The 15,640-nt window shown below is 39.0% G+C and overlaps 1 protein-coding gene across 1 annotated transcript in view; it reads right to left on the bottom strand.

Annotated features, from left to right (window-relative positions):
• Nucleotides 1-15,640, bottom strand: part of chrna8 (cholinergic receptor, nicotinic, alpha 8) — a 55,930-nt gene that overhangs the window by 26,948 nt on the left and 13,342 nt on the right. Inside the window, exons 2-4 of the mRNA XM_046843036.1 lie at nucleotides 13,386-13,525; nucleotides 3,372-3,416; nucleotides 317-426 (exon numbers count right to left, since the gene is read on the bottom strand). Of these exons, the coding sequence (XP_046698992.1) occupies nucleotides 317-426; nucleotides 3,372-3,416; nucleotides 13,386-13,525 (295 nt within the window). The remainder of the gene's footprint in view (nucleotides 1-316; nucleotides 427-3,371; nucleotides 3,417-13,385; nucleotides 13,526-15,640) is intronic.

Raw genomic sequence — 15,640 nt, 5'->3', positions numbered from 1 at the left:
TATCCTTTACCTAAGGGTAAACACACACCCACACATACACACACTCACACACCATACTGAGGCACATGGGAGTTGTGTGAGTAAATCATGCTTGAGGAGGTGTGTTAGCGAATGCAGGATAGGGCTCAGTGGAGCTTGAAGCCATACACCCTGACCTCCACACACACCGTCTTTCATTTATAACCCCACTGTGTTATAGAGCCAGTTAAAGGCCTGCATTTATGGAATTCCCACAAATCATAATGAGGCTCCATCGCTGTTAAACGTTGCTCATTATTAACTGTCTCACTTCCTGAGTGTGTGTTTGCAATGTTACCTGTTATAGAGGAGGATGTCAGGCGTCCAGATCTGATTGGACGGGAAGCGTAGGTTATTAACGCCGGGGTAATTCTCCGGGTTCCAGCTTAGATACACATCTGTCCAGCCCTGCACAAACACACACATAAAATGAGCACACAGCTGTCAGACAGCTGGGGCAAAAAAAACCACAAACTCGCCAAGTGGACTCGCAATGAAGACACACAGACACACACACACACACACACACACACACACACACACACACACACACACACACACAATATCTGTTCATTTATATACATGCTATAATTATGCTTTGGTTTGTTTGCCAATATCAAACATCAGGGTCAAGACCCCTCTCCGATGTTTAATACATGTGTGCCAAAAGTATTCAGACATCTGAAAAATCAAAAGATTGAATTTTAACGATAGCTCGGTTGGATAAAAAACAAACAAAACACTCCATGTAAACGATTTCTGAACTTTATTACAAAAATATAAAAAAAGAAAAATGAATATATTATAAAATATAATAGAATATATGAATATATTAGTTATATGAATAAATATCTAGGTAAATATTTATGCCCCAGGCTTGCTTATCGGGGATAAATACACACAGTTCACTTATATTTACTTTTTTGTTGTAGAATTCTGTTGTTTACATTCTGTAAAGCCGTTTTTTAGACAATGTCCATTGTGAAAAGCGCTATAGAAATAAAATTTAATTCAATTAATAGAATTAAATACACATGCAATAAAACTGAAACAAAAATTAACATTTCAAATAAATTAAAATAGTTACATCCAAAATAATTAACGGAAAAGACACTTCAAATAAACAGCACATGACGTCTGCGATTTCGCCTCTAGAGGCCGCTCTCGCACTGTATAATGCAACCCGGAAAAACTACCGGTATTGTTTTTTGTTGATAGCTGATCGTTCCAGCAATCAACTATCTGTGCCGATTAATCTGCAAAACCAATGAATCAGTCGGCCACTTCTTCACAACCATATGTGCTTGCCGTCTCGTTCCAGATTTATTCCCCCTTCACTGCTATAACAGTTTTCATTGTCTGCGAAGTCTAGTCTAGATTTCGGTTGCGTGGCTGTGAGGATTTGTGCTTGTTTATCTACAAGTAAAATCAAGCACTGATATTCAGTTGTCATTTCCAGTTCATCCACTTCTTCAGCTTCTTCCACTCCAACCTTGATACACCATGTTTTCATGGAGCTTGCTATGTGCACATCATGCTAGAACAGTGCCTAACCTCTGATATTAAAAAATAATTGTGATGCTGGAGTGTACAAAGACTTTTTAAAAAAGGACTTATCCAGATGAAGACTGCTGCTTTTTTTACTTTCATCCAAGCTCATGACCCACAATGGCTCTGTTTCCCAGTGAGGGTTCTCATGAATATTATGGTGGGTGTGTGTACCACTCCCCCCCACTACCACCAACACACACACACACACACACACACTCAATTTTACCGCACTTATTATAAAGTAATAATTCTGTCCGTAAACACTGAGGTGTTTGTTATAACCGTGATCATGTGCCATCTGGAGCTCTGCCCCATCTGTCCTATTAAGCATTTTAGTGTAAACGATTTTCTTACGTAAGATATCACACCTCACAGGAGAAATCTTCTCGAATGTTTTGACCGTAAACCATTTCTCCTTTTCCAAAAAAAAATAAAAAATCGATCCCTCGGAAATACACTTTACAGACGAGTATTTTTTTACGCCTGACTTTTCTAGCCATAGGTACACAATTGTATAGCATGTCTTTGGATGCAGGAGCATGAAATCTTCCCATCAGTTGATCATCAGTACACAAACATGCTCCAGCATAACAATGCCCCTGTACACAAAGCTTGCTTCATGAACATATACATTACATGGTTTGGAAGATGTGGAAGATCTCCTGCTCTAAAGCTCCAACCCTACTGAACACCTTTAGGAAGAATTGTTTCACACTAACTGCACACCAAGCCCCCTCACCTCACCTACATCAGTATCTGACTTTACTAGCACCCTTGTGGATCTCACACAAATCTCTACAATATCTAGTGGAACATCTTCCCAGGTGAGTGGAGCTTATTATAAGAGCAAATGGGAACTTAATGTGGAATGGGATGTTTAAAAAGAAGCACATATAAATCTAATGCTCAGGTGTCCACAAACATTTGGGCATACAGTGTATGTAGAATATCAATCGAAATTAAAATTTATTCTCAGGTTTTTTTTTTTGTGATTCGTTTTCATTTATTTTTTTCCTGCTCAATTAAACAACATGATTATTGTGCTGCAATATTAATGAGACACAAATTGGTGATTTATCCGCTTTGGTTCTTCTCCCCAATAAACTCTTAATTTACGTTGTAAAAGAGAACAAAAGGAAGAGAAAAGTGCACTTTGGGAAATTTCCTCGACCTGGATTAAGTACTTTTTGTGCATTAGCGTGTGGTTTTTAGAGAGAAAAAGCTGAGAAAATAGCTTTTACACATTTCTGCCTTGTCAGTCGGCGTGACACTTGATATTAGATTTTTTCGGGACAGTGGGAGGATTTCACCTGCCAATCAGACTAAAGAAACAGGCAGTAAACAAACAAGACGTGATAGTGTGAACGCTATACGGATGTATTAATGGAAACTTATATTTATAGAAATTTTGTGATTTTCTCAGAGCTTCATTAAAGCTGAACTTCTCTCGAACCTGTTTCTTGGGACGATTTTGAGCTAATTACGTTTTATTAAAAAAAGAAGTAGCTAAAGAAAATGTTAAAAGTTGGGCCTGGTTAGGGTAGGGTTGGGTTTAAGGTTAGGATGAGGGTTAGGTTTAGGGTGTGGTTAGGGTTGGGGTTAGGTTTGAGGCGAGGGTGTTATTTGGGTGGGGTTAGGTTTAAGGTAATGTAAGTGTCAGGTCATGTTTGGCATGAGGATGGGTTGGGGTGGTGTTAGAATGGTATTAGGGTGGTGTTAGAGTGGTTTTTGGGTGGGGTTAGGGTAGTGTTAGGGTGGGGTTAGGCTTAGAGTGACGGAAATTTTGAATGCCAACAACTTACCAGCTGTAGCCAAGCATTGGTGATGAGCACTTGGTTCTTCTCATCCTAAAAAGCAAGAAAAAGAAAGAAAGAAGCACTTTTACTTTATTATCTACTGTGTATTATCTCTGTGAACACACACACACACACACACACACACACACACACAGGGGTCCTCTGAGTCTTTCAGTGCTTCTACAGATAAGTCCATGACTGAGAGGTTCACTAAATCTGTAATTTGAAGCAATCGACCCTCTCAGAAGCGTAAACAGTGCAGCAGTGGTAAATACACTAAAGAGCACGTCTACATCCAATCTGAGCGTGGCTTCATATCCGCATTCACATTACTGACGTCCTTCACACGGTCCTGAGAGGAGACAAGAAACCTCAGAGTCACAGTGAGTTACATAGAAAATGAGGATCCAGTATGAGGGATAATGCTTGTATAAGTGGTTGCATTGAAGATAAATCCCACATTAAAGGTTTAGAGTGTATATTTAATACTCTGTGGAAATACATACCCAGACGCTTCCAAGATGGCGGAACTTACTGCAGCACACTTTTCCAAATTAAATATTATTTACTGCTTTGGTCTTAATGAACAACATAGGAACATGTGAAGAAAGTGTGTTTTATGAACACAATGATTGAAACACCATAAAACCAAATGCACAATCTGACATTTATTATATATTTTTGGGTAGCAAATAGGAAATGCTAGCGTTAGCATGGACCGGTCTTCTGTCATTTTCATGCCCTGCCCTGACTGCACTAAAAAACAGTGTTGTAATTACATACTCATCATCACTGACATTACAACTGAGTTTGAAAGAATTAGCAACTTCAGAAAGTATTCAGACCCCCTTCACTTTGACCCCCTAATACAATCTTCCAAAAAAAATGTTTCTCATTAATCTGCACTCAGTTCTAGAAACACAAATCTAGAATTGTCTGAAAATTTTTAAAAAAGGAAAAAAACTGAAATATCACATGTACATGTAAGTATTCAGACCAAATAAAAAATTGAGCTCGGGTGCCTCCCCATTCTCTCGATCATCGCTGAGATGTTTCTACACCTTGATTGGCATTTGCAAGAAAGCACCTGAAAGAACTCTCATATTGTGAGGAAGAACATTCCACATTCAGTCAACGCTTATCATCTGCCCAAAACCATCCCAAAAGTAAAGCACGGTGGTGGAAGCATCATGTTGTGGTAAACATCATGCAGGAGTTAAGGGTTGAAGGAAAGATGAATAATGCTGATAATTAAGTACTGATACTATATAATAAACAAATACCGTTTTATGAATCTACACTCAGTACAGGCTACAACATAACAAAAATAAAAAAGTGAAGGGGGTCTGAATACCTTCTGAATGCATAATAAGCAACTTAATAAGAACTTCTTGAATCTGTTGATTAATTCGTAAAAGTTTCTAGTAAATCTCTTTAGACTGGAATCATTCAGCTCTGAGAAGAAGATTGAAGTCTGAACTCTCTCTGTCTCAATGGTAAAGTGTGTTCTCATTTGGCAGCGTCGGCACTGGACACATTTGCATTCGATTTCTGAAGCCGCTCCAGCACTTTAATGGTGATAAAACACCTGACGCCGTCCTTGGGGCTTCTGATGCTCTGCCAGGCGTATATCATCACTACAGCGCTAATCTCCGGCGGTTTGAGTGTTAATTGTGCTGTCATTAAAACAGTGGGTTTGTGGATAAAAAAGAAAAATGAGTATCTGTGGTGTCGGTGTGTGTTAATTATTAAATTAAGTAGACTTAATAGTGAGGAAGTGTTTAAAAGCCCAGACTTCTTAAGATTAGCACTACTGCTGCTCATTGTCCTGTAAATATTTTCCTCAAACCACGACCACATCTTAAAACCTTTATATAGTAGTCTTAATGTAAAACACATACAGTACAATACACATTCACATGACCACACACACACACACACACACACACACACACACACACACACACAAATACCCTCCCGCATGCAGTGCTGCATCTATCAGAGGTCACCAGTTCCACACCTCATGACCCGTACCAATCACATCCACACTCACACCTCACAAACTCCCATTCATGCCTCCCACGTTGTGCTTCAGCTAATGGGCTGCACTTTTACACTGATTTATAACCCCATGACCCATCACTATCACCCTCACCCCGGAATGTTCTATTAGTGCCTTCCTTTTAGTCCCATAATATAAAACTGTTACCCACAGGTAATAACTAACTAACTAACTAACTAACCACCTCTTCCTCTTTTTTAAATACATTTAGTACACAATAAGTTCAACTATTCTGCTAACTAACTACCCATTTTAAATACATTTTATTGCACAACAGTTTTTAGATTTGACATAAAGGTAGTTTAGCTAAGAAAGTGCTAACTAACTAACTAACTAACTAACTAACTACTTCCTATTTTAAATACATTTAATACACAAAAAGTTTATATTTTGTTAACTAACTAGCATCTAATTCACTAAATACTTTTTCTTTTAATTTTAATATATTTTCACATTTTGAGGAAATTATTTTGATAATTAACTAACTAGCAAAGCTAACTAACTAACTAGGAACTAATGAACAACCAACTAGCCACTACTTCCACTCTGTTAAAGAGATTATTATATAAAAGTTTTCTTGTTTGCCAAAACTAACTAGCAATCTAACTTGTAGTACCAAGTACCATCCTACCAACCACCTAGCGTTCCCTAGAAAGACCTTAACAACCACTTAAGGTACAATAGTAACACCCCAACAACCACTTGGGGTAACATAGTAACACCCTGACAACCACCTGGATTACCATAGTAACACCCCAACAACCTCTTGGGATAACATAGTAACACCCTGACAACCACCAGGTTTACCATAGTAACACCCCAACAAACACTTGGGTACTATAGTAACACCCTAACAACCACTTTGGGGTACCATAGTAACACCCCAACAACCACTTTGGGGTACCATAGTAACACCCCAACAACCACTTGGGTACTATAGTAACACCATAACAACCACTTGGGTACTATAGTAACACCCTAACAACCACTTGGGTACTATAGTAACACCCTAACAATCACTTTGGGGTACCATAGTAACACCCCAACAACCACTTGGGGTACCATAGTAACACCCCAACAACCAATTGGGGTACCATAGTAACACCGCAACAAATCACCTGGAGTACCAAAGTAACACCCTGACACCCACCTGAAGTAAAAATACGTAAAAAAGTAAAAATAAAAATAAAAAGATTTTGTTATTTTTCAAGCCTAATGTAATCTTTTAGGGCTTGGAAGGAATCTGCTCAACATGGCAACCTGCTTCTAAAAACGTTCGACAAACAAAAACCTTTCAACGTAATATTCAATAACTCGTCAAGTATAAAATCCCGACTGTGGCGTGGATGAACCATATGCTTGTGACTGTTGATCTCGCACAGGGAGATAAGACGTGGCTGAGTCACTAAACCCTGCCAGCTGCTCGTTTGTGTCAATCACCAGAAGCGTAACGGAACATTAGTGTTTCTGCATAAAATGAACATCGCTTTTACCATCTGCTTAAACAGTTTGCATCTTTTTGTGCCTCTATGTTAACTCATCCCAACTCAAATGATCACATACAACATGTTCAGGGAAAGAAAACGATATCAATCTCCATGTCCAAGACTGTTTATCTGAGATCAGTGTGTCTTCCTGTGGAAGCTTAGAAGCTAGAATGCAAACCTTTTAGGGTACTTGGGTGAAGTCTTAATAAAAAAAACACAACAAAGCAGAGAAGGTTCGTCATGGCAATTCCTGACTAGCATTATAATCAGAGCAGGTCTTGAATCATTTCTGGAATGCTAGCGTACTTGTGAAGGACATTGGACTTCTGACTGAAAGGTTGTGAGTTCAAATCCCAGCTCCACCAAGTTACCACTGCTGGGCCCTTAAGCAAGGCCCCTAACCCTCAACTGCTGTATAAATGAGATAAATGTAAGTTGTTCCCAATAAGGGCATCTGCCATATGTCATAAATGTGAATGTGAATGTGAATTCTCTCATTCTTTGAGTCACTGTGATTCCTGTGATGTAAGTCTTGAATTTCCAACTTTGGCTGCACACATCTGATCTTGTCAGGTGCAATTGGAAAAAAAATGTAACAAAGGAACAGGAGAGACAGTGAGCATATCTGGATGCGATCGTCTTTTTTTTAGTTTGAAGTCAATTCAAAGCCTCACCCTGAACTCGGTTTATGTCTGGGATTGGTCCATGGCCTGGTCTGAGATCAGTAGTGATGGTAAGATTCACAACATTGACACAAAAGTTAACAATGTGATGCATCGATTTAAAAAAGTGTGCATCAGATACAAGTTGAATATATCAGTTTTTTTAAATATTAGTAGATGCGCTGTACTTTTATTATTTAAAAAGTGACCAATCATTTGTAACCAATATTTGATATGTAGATTGATTTATTTTCGTGAAACTGTTTCTCTTAGCACCGCTGCTGCTACGTGAATACGACGTGTCACAACACTACGGAGACCAAAGTGTGTCCTGAGAGTCGCATAGAATACAGATTAACATGGCAGCGGTAGAGCTGCGTCTTCCTGGAGACAGAACAGAAAAAGAACATCTGGTTTTAGTTCAATTTGTTGTTTTTTTTGTTTTTTACACTACAAAGGCACGTTTGTAAAAGGGGCATGCATTAAAAGTCAGAAGACACGTAAGTAAATTTATGCCTGAACCAAAGAAATAAAAGTGAACTATCAGTATCATATTAAATTGCAGAACATCGTATTTTTTCCACTGAATCGTATTGTGTTGAATCGAACTGAAATCGGAACTCACTGCATCGTAATAGAGGTGAATCAATCCATGGCTCAGTTTGAGATCATGGCTATCTCAAGACTATGACACATCCAAAAGCTCTGCCTGAGATCAGTTCACAGCATGGCCTGAATACAAATCATGGATCATCCTGGAATCAGGATATACCTCAGTGTGAGATACTTTCCCAACATGGTCAGAGATCAGTTTACATCTCAATCCAAATTCACAGACCCTGTTGAGTTTAGTTCACAGAGCTATCAGAGATCAGTTCTTGGTTAATGGCTAAAAGGAGGTCATGGCTTGCTCTGAGATTAGTTCATCGCTTAAGATTATTTTCTCGTTTCAAGCAGAAATGAGCTCATGTCTTAATCCGAGTTGAGTTACAGCTTGCTCTGAGATCCATCGTCGATCTCGAAGCATTGAGCATTGACAAAGTATCTATCATTGACCTTTTTTAGCCTGATCATAGATCATTCCTCAGAGACTTTCTGTCTATGAGCCCATTGGAATGCAGAGCTTGTATTGGACTCGGTGTGTGTGAATAATAAACACTTCCCGTTTTCCTCACGCATAATGATATTTCAGTCAGATAAGCAGCTGTGTGTATTTACCCTCCTCTAGTCAACAAACTGAATCGACGAAGTGGAAAACAGGGTTAGAGACGTGCAGATGGCGCGCCTTCATTAGCCTACACCTTTTTTTTGTTTGGACAGTCGAATAGACTCGTTTCATTAAAAACGAAGGTCGCTGCATCCAAATGAATTTAATAAAGCTGGGAAGTCAATTAGGGAGGACAGTGTAAATGTGAGACTCAGCCGCTAATCTGACTTACACACACACACACACACACACACACACACACACACACACACACACACACACACACACACACACACACACACCAATTCTCCCTATTTCTGTCCAGTTCTCTAATCTTTTTTCTGAAAGTGTTACACAATGAGTGGGGAGACAGAGATGAAGAATAAACCCCAAGGAAAGAAAAAAGTAATAACTCGAATAAGAAAAACTGGAGAAAGAACTCTAAGAGAAGGAAAAAAGTGATAACTCAAATAAGAAACAGATACAGCCCAAAGAGAAAAGCTGGAATGGATGACTTTTTTAGGGGTGGAAATTTCTATACACAGAAACCTGCGTAACATGGCCTCATCGTTAGCAACCTGCAGCTCCACACTCGACGTGGCGTCGCAATCAGTCCATATGGTCGTGAGGTAGCATGTATCCACCCGGAATCTACTGTGCACATCGACTACTTTGAAAGCACAATGCTGTGAGACGCCTGGAAGAGCAGCAGCAATGACACATCCTGCAGCTGCATTTCCCTGTGTGTGTTACCCCCCGATCTTGTTTACGGCGTCCCTCATTCGCTGTGGCATAATGCGGCAGCTGACAAGCCGACACACTCCTACTCGAACGCCAGTCATGCGTTCAATTTCGCAGCCTTTCAGCTATAACCGACAGGCACCGCGCCATCTGGGGTCGTCGGCACCCCGTTTAAGCCGCTGTGGTCACGGCCGTGATGGAATAAACACTATAACCCTGTCAAATGAGGTGATTAACAGATCTCTGACAGACGGCAAAGCTGGGACAGACTGAAAAACATCGTTCTAAACTTCTTTCCTTCAACACGCACTTGAAATTCTGCTAGGTTTTCTGAGGTAAAAATCTGAAGGTAGCATCAACAGGTAGCGATTCACAGGACCTAGTACAGTATTTGATTGTGATTGTGACGTAATTGTAGCTACCATTTAACTCAAATGAACTTTGCACAACTTGGAAGAGAAAAACTATATAAATAATCAATTCCTGTTGCTTCCGCTGTTTAAAATGTCTGTAATGCTGCCTTATGTTTCCATGTGGATCGCAGATGGTGTTTTTCCGAAAAGTACTTCAATAAAGCTGTTGTTTTTTCTTCTTTTACAACAATTCTGAACAAAACTTTTTTTTTTTTCTTTTTTTGAGCTGCAATTAGATTCATCCTCTCGTTTTCTGATAAAGATGTATTGTTTTGCTCAATATGACAGTAAATTAAAGAAACTGCATTAGGAGGAAGGGGCAAGTGGTAGCTGAGTGGTTAGAATGTTGGCCTTCTGATCAGAAGGTTGTAAGTTCAAATCCCAATGCTACCAGTGCTGGGCCCCTGAGCAAGGCCCTTAACATTTAACTGCTCAGGGGTGTAGCAGTACACAAAATTTATGGTTTGGTACGTATCTCAGTTTTTTAAGTCATGGTTCGGTTCAATTCCAGTACAGTTAGGGGAAAGAAATTTGAAACATTATTATTGTTAACATTTGTGAACATCGACAGTTTAAAATGTTAAAACAATATTAAATAAAACGCCTGCTTGTTTTGAATAAAAAATTAATATATGTACAAATAAAATAGAATAAATCAAATTAATGCAATACATGTTTCATTATACTGATTAAATGTTGTAATCAATTAAATTGACACAAATGAATTAAAAAAATATAATTTTAATAAATGAAAAAATTTAATTTTAGACCCCAGATTATCTGTAATACAGATAAGTGTGTTTTTTGTACATTTATTATAAAATTTTCAAAATATATGTTTTACTTAACTGTTCTACTTTTTTCAGCATCCTTTAACAAATCTCTTCATTTACGAAACACAAGATATTTACTTATTTATTCAATCTATTTAGACATAAATAAATTTAATTGAATCATACCTTCATTCATTCCCTCGAGTTGTGGCATTATCAGGATTTTCTCCTTTTAAGGAGAATGTGGATGTGAAATGTAAACCATGTTTCCTGTAGCCGCGGTGACACTGCGCCCAAAGTGCGAGGCGGAGACTAAACAAGCTTGCGGTCCAACACTTAATATGTTTGTGAGGCAAATCAAATTTTAACTATGTTCCGCCCAGATTGTGAAACGGTACGAATACGTCTACCGTTACACCCCTAATAAGGGAAGTGGTAACCCAGTGGTTAAGGTACTGATCAGAAGGTTGGGGGTTCAAGCCCCGGAATTGCCAAGCTGCCACTTTTGGGTCCTTTAGCAGGGTCCTTACCCCTCTGTGCTCCAGGGGTGCCATATCATGGCCGACCCTGCACTCTGACCCCAGCCTCATAGCAAGCTGGGATATGCAAATTTCACTGTAATGTATATGTGACAAATAAAGTCTATTCTATAAATAAGGTAATTGTAAGTGGATAATGGCATCTGCCAGATGCATTGGATTTGCTCATTTAAATCACATAAATTTGCTCCTTTCTGTTTTAACCCCCGAAGCTGTCACACTGACCAGAATGTATACGGCTTGCTCACGAAACAAGGACCCAAGTTCCTTGCAAGAGCTGCAGATCATATTATCATATCAGTGGATGTAATAATGTCTAGAAACTTTAAAGACCCAAGGACAAAACTATTCCTTAGCTTAAAATGCAATTGGACAAGGAACCTCTTACATATTAATGGAGAGTCCCTCACCAGCTTGAGTGCCATTAAACGAGACAGTTTTATGGGTCTATTTTGTTCTCTGGAACCAATTTTATGCAGAAACAACTGACAGAGTTTTGGATTGATGCTGATTTAGAATACCCTTCACTGTCAGGCAGAAAGATGAGGCTCTTCTCCATATACCCAGAAAACCTTGAAAAACTGCATTTTACTTTCGCATTTACAGCACTGAAGATGAAATGAGTCAGATTGCTAGCTGCGTCATGCCTTCGTTCTGTATTTCTCTCTAGAAAACATTGCCAAAATAGGGAATGCTACACATGCAATATAGTTTTGCTTATGGACCCCTTGATCTTTGGCCTACCAGCTACACTGGTGGTTACGTCAACAGATATCATTATACAACAGATTCAACAGATACCACACTCTTTATTGCTGTGTTCGAGTTCAGTTCAAAGAAAAAATGTTTTGAATTACTTTGCAGTTTTTGGTTGCGTCCCATGCCTGAAAAAAATGCTGCACGAAATGAGCCAATTGATAGCCAGAAGGGTATCAGAACTTATATATATATAAACACGTGACACGTGGCTTTCCATCAAGTACTTTTCTGGATTTGTGATGTTTTTTGGACATGGTTCACAGATATGGGTTTTGCAATAGGAGGAGGAGAACCACTGGCCTTTAGCGAGGTACTTAGCAGCTATGTTTTGTTGTAGTGCTTTGTGACCAGAAAAATTGAGTCTGGCGTGACAATGCCCTTGAGCTTGATACTTAACCCCAAGGTTTACTGCGACATTTTCTAACCAGGTCTGAACCGCACTGACCGAAGTAAATCTGCAGGTAGATGGAGAGATCCTGCTGCCTCTTAGCATGGCTTTTATCACTTAAGATTCCTGTGATGTTTTTTTGACCAGGGCTAAACAACATTATACAGTATAATGAGCTTATTGGTAGCTGGAGGTGTTCTACTGCACCTGAGGGGGTATTTAACCTTTTTGATCAGTGTAACATTCATAGTAAGGTTAACAGGAACAAGCCACTAGTAAATGGAGTGGAACCAGTGCCCTTAAGCAAGACACTCAACCTTTCAAATGCTTTGTGATTTCTGACTAGGACTGGGCAGGTTTTGGAGAAATGGGCCCATGTTTAGCTAAAGAGGCATTTCCACACTTGAACAAGGCACTCTGGCCCTCCTGTAACCTTTGTTCAGGCCAGGTCTGGACTAGGTTGACAATTTCCCCTAACTTGAGCTCCAGAGGTCAACCCTGAGTTATAACACCATACTTCTTTTCATTTTTTTGTACTGTATTTTAATCGATGTAATTATTCGTGATCGATCAAAAATCGTTGCTACACTAAGTATGTCTAAACACATCAACCAATAAAACAGCCTTCAAAGTCAGAGTCTAGACTGTGAGTCTGTGAGTGTCAGAGAGAGAGCGAGAGAGAGAGAGAGAGAATAAGAGCACAGGTTCCCTTGTGGATTTTGGATGAAGACCGAGAATGTGAACGATGCTCCTGTGCAGTGTGTGATTGAAATTTCACGGTCAGATGCAGTAGAGAGTGATAGCCTGCATAGCATTTCAAAACACGGGAAGGTTTCGTTCTTTCACGCAGACTTGGAGGAGCGTGTGAAGAACGAGACTACGAATAACAAAGTCTACTTCTGTGAGTAAATGTTCACAGATCGTTTTTTTTTTCTATTCAGTATCAATTACTACAACCCTATAAATGTTTTTTATAAACCGTTACTCACCACATCAATAATCTGGAGCAGTGTGAGTCCAAGTTCCACGACGAGAGGTGCAGAGTCATTGGCCACCGGCCTCTCCAGCCGGTTGTAGTTTTCTAATAACTCCTTATACAACCTCCTCTGGTGCTCTCCCTGTAAAGATCCTACAGACAGACAGAGAAACGATTTATCTTTAAAAAGCCCAGGAACTTGGCATAAAGGGTTCAAATGGGTTTTGTTTAAAAAAATAAATAATAATAATACATTTGATGTATTGTACTGCAGTATATGAACCACACTAATAAGGATAAAGATGTTCAAATATTAGGAGATCCACAACATAGCCATGTCGTCTATACTCAGTAATTAGGGCTCTGGGTTACTGATCAGAAGGTTTTGGGTTTAAACCTCAGTATCTCAGTATCCAAGATGCCACCTTCCTTTTATTTTTGCCTCTGTGGCTACTACAAGATTAAGAACATTTGAAGAACCAGATAGGTTTGTTTATGTTGTGTATATCCATTATTTTTTTTCTTTTTTAATGAAAAACAAATGATGAAATAATTTCTGAATAATGAAACAATGCCAAATATTTTATTTGAACTATGACCCCAGTTTCCTGCCATCTTATTGCATTTCGGCCTTGTGGGACTCTTGTACAAAATTACTGATCATCCATCAGTTCATAATCCATCAGTGGCTCCATCCAACATTCTGGCATCACTCCCAGAAGATCATATAGACCATGGAAGTCTGACTAAATTCCTTGGTGTTCAGCTGCCGTAGAACCACTCCTGGTCCCTCAGCACCAGCTCCATTCACAAGAAGGTCCTGCAGTGTCTCTACTATGTGAGAGCGCTGAAGAAAGATGAGCTCCCACCACCCATCCTCACTACATTCTACAGAGGGGATTTTGGCAGCATCCTGAGCAGCCGTATCAGTACCCTGGTTTGAAGATTGCACCATCTCAGATTGCAAGAACCTTCAGGAACATGGAGCTGGCTTTGTGGAAAAAGTTCTGGGTCTCTGAGTTCATGTGAAGGGAAACATTTCATGTGACAGAATCCAAAGAAATTGAATACAATTGTGTGCCTTCAACTTGGGAAAAAAAACACATATGGCTAAAAAAGTCAGGTGTCTCAATACTTTTATCAATAGAAAATAAAAAAAAAAGTTGAAAGACTGGAAGAAAAGTGTAAGAAACCGAATGTGATGGGTGAAGTAATGATCTCACGGTTGTCCTGGAGGTCTGAGCGGGAAAGTGATGAGCAGCAGCGTAATTGATACTAAATCCTCAGGGATTAAGCAGGAGCTCGCTTCTAATTTAGACAGATAAAAGAGTGATAAAAGCAAGGGAGAGGGGTGGATAGATTAAGAAAGATCCGTTGAAATCTTCCAGGCAGAGTTTTTTTTTTTTATAAACTTTGGTGTGATTGTGAAACGTCCGTCTTTCACAGGATTTGTGGCTGTGTTTCATTCGGGAAAAAAAAAAGAATAGTTGTATGCTTTATAAAACCTCTATTTTGGTTGTTTAACATTCCAAATGTGTGTGTGGTAATGAGACAGCAAATATGTACACTGCCATGAGTGTGGATGTATAAACCGTTATAACATTTCAAGTACCGACAATGAACAGGTGGAAAGTAACAACATTTTTCGTTAAGTGTTTCTGTACGAATCGTTTTTTTAAAGTAGTTTTAAAAATCAGTTTTTTTTACTTTTGCCTAAATATCTTTTGTTTGCAGTATTGTACATTTTAAATCAAATTCGTTACCGAGCAAAAAAACTAAATACATAAAACTAAATACAAAATTGGGCCAAAATAGTCACTGCACAATGAAGCTAGCTCTATCACCGGTGTCACGATTTAAATAGCATATGAAATAAATGAATAAAAAGTGTTTAATTTTAGAGTCGATCTGCGGATGTCGCATTCGATTTGAGCATCATTGTATAACCAATCGCACACTTTTGTCAAGAGTTTTGAGAAACGCTAAAACATATCCAAGTTTAGTTTCTAAAGCATTGTCCCTTTAGAAGAAGAGATACTAAAGTGGTTGCTGAATTGTGTGTGTATATATATATATATATATATATATACATTAAAGACCAAACGTTTGGACACACCTTCTCATTCAAAGAGTTTTCTTTATTTTCATGACTATGAAAATTGTAGAGTCACACTGAAGGCATCAGGGCTATTTGACCAAGAAGGAGAGTGATGGGGTGCTGCGCCAGATGACCTGGCTTCCACAGTCACCGGACCTAAACCCAATCGA

Source organism: Silurus meridionalis, chromosome 28 (genome assembly GCF_014805685.1).
Source record: "Silurus meridionalis isolate SWU-2019-XX chromosome 28, ASM1480568v1, whole genome shotgun sequence".
NCBI lineage: Eukaryota > Metazoa > Chordata > Actinopteri > Siluriformes > Siluridae > Silurus > Silurus meridionalis.
The sequence above is the reverse complement of the archived record's forward strand: the minus strand, read 5'-3'. Positions and strand labels throughout refer to the sequence as shown.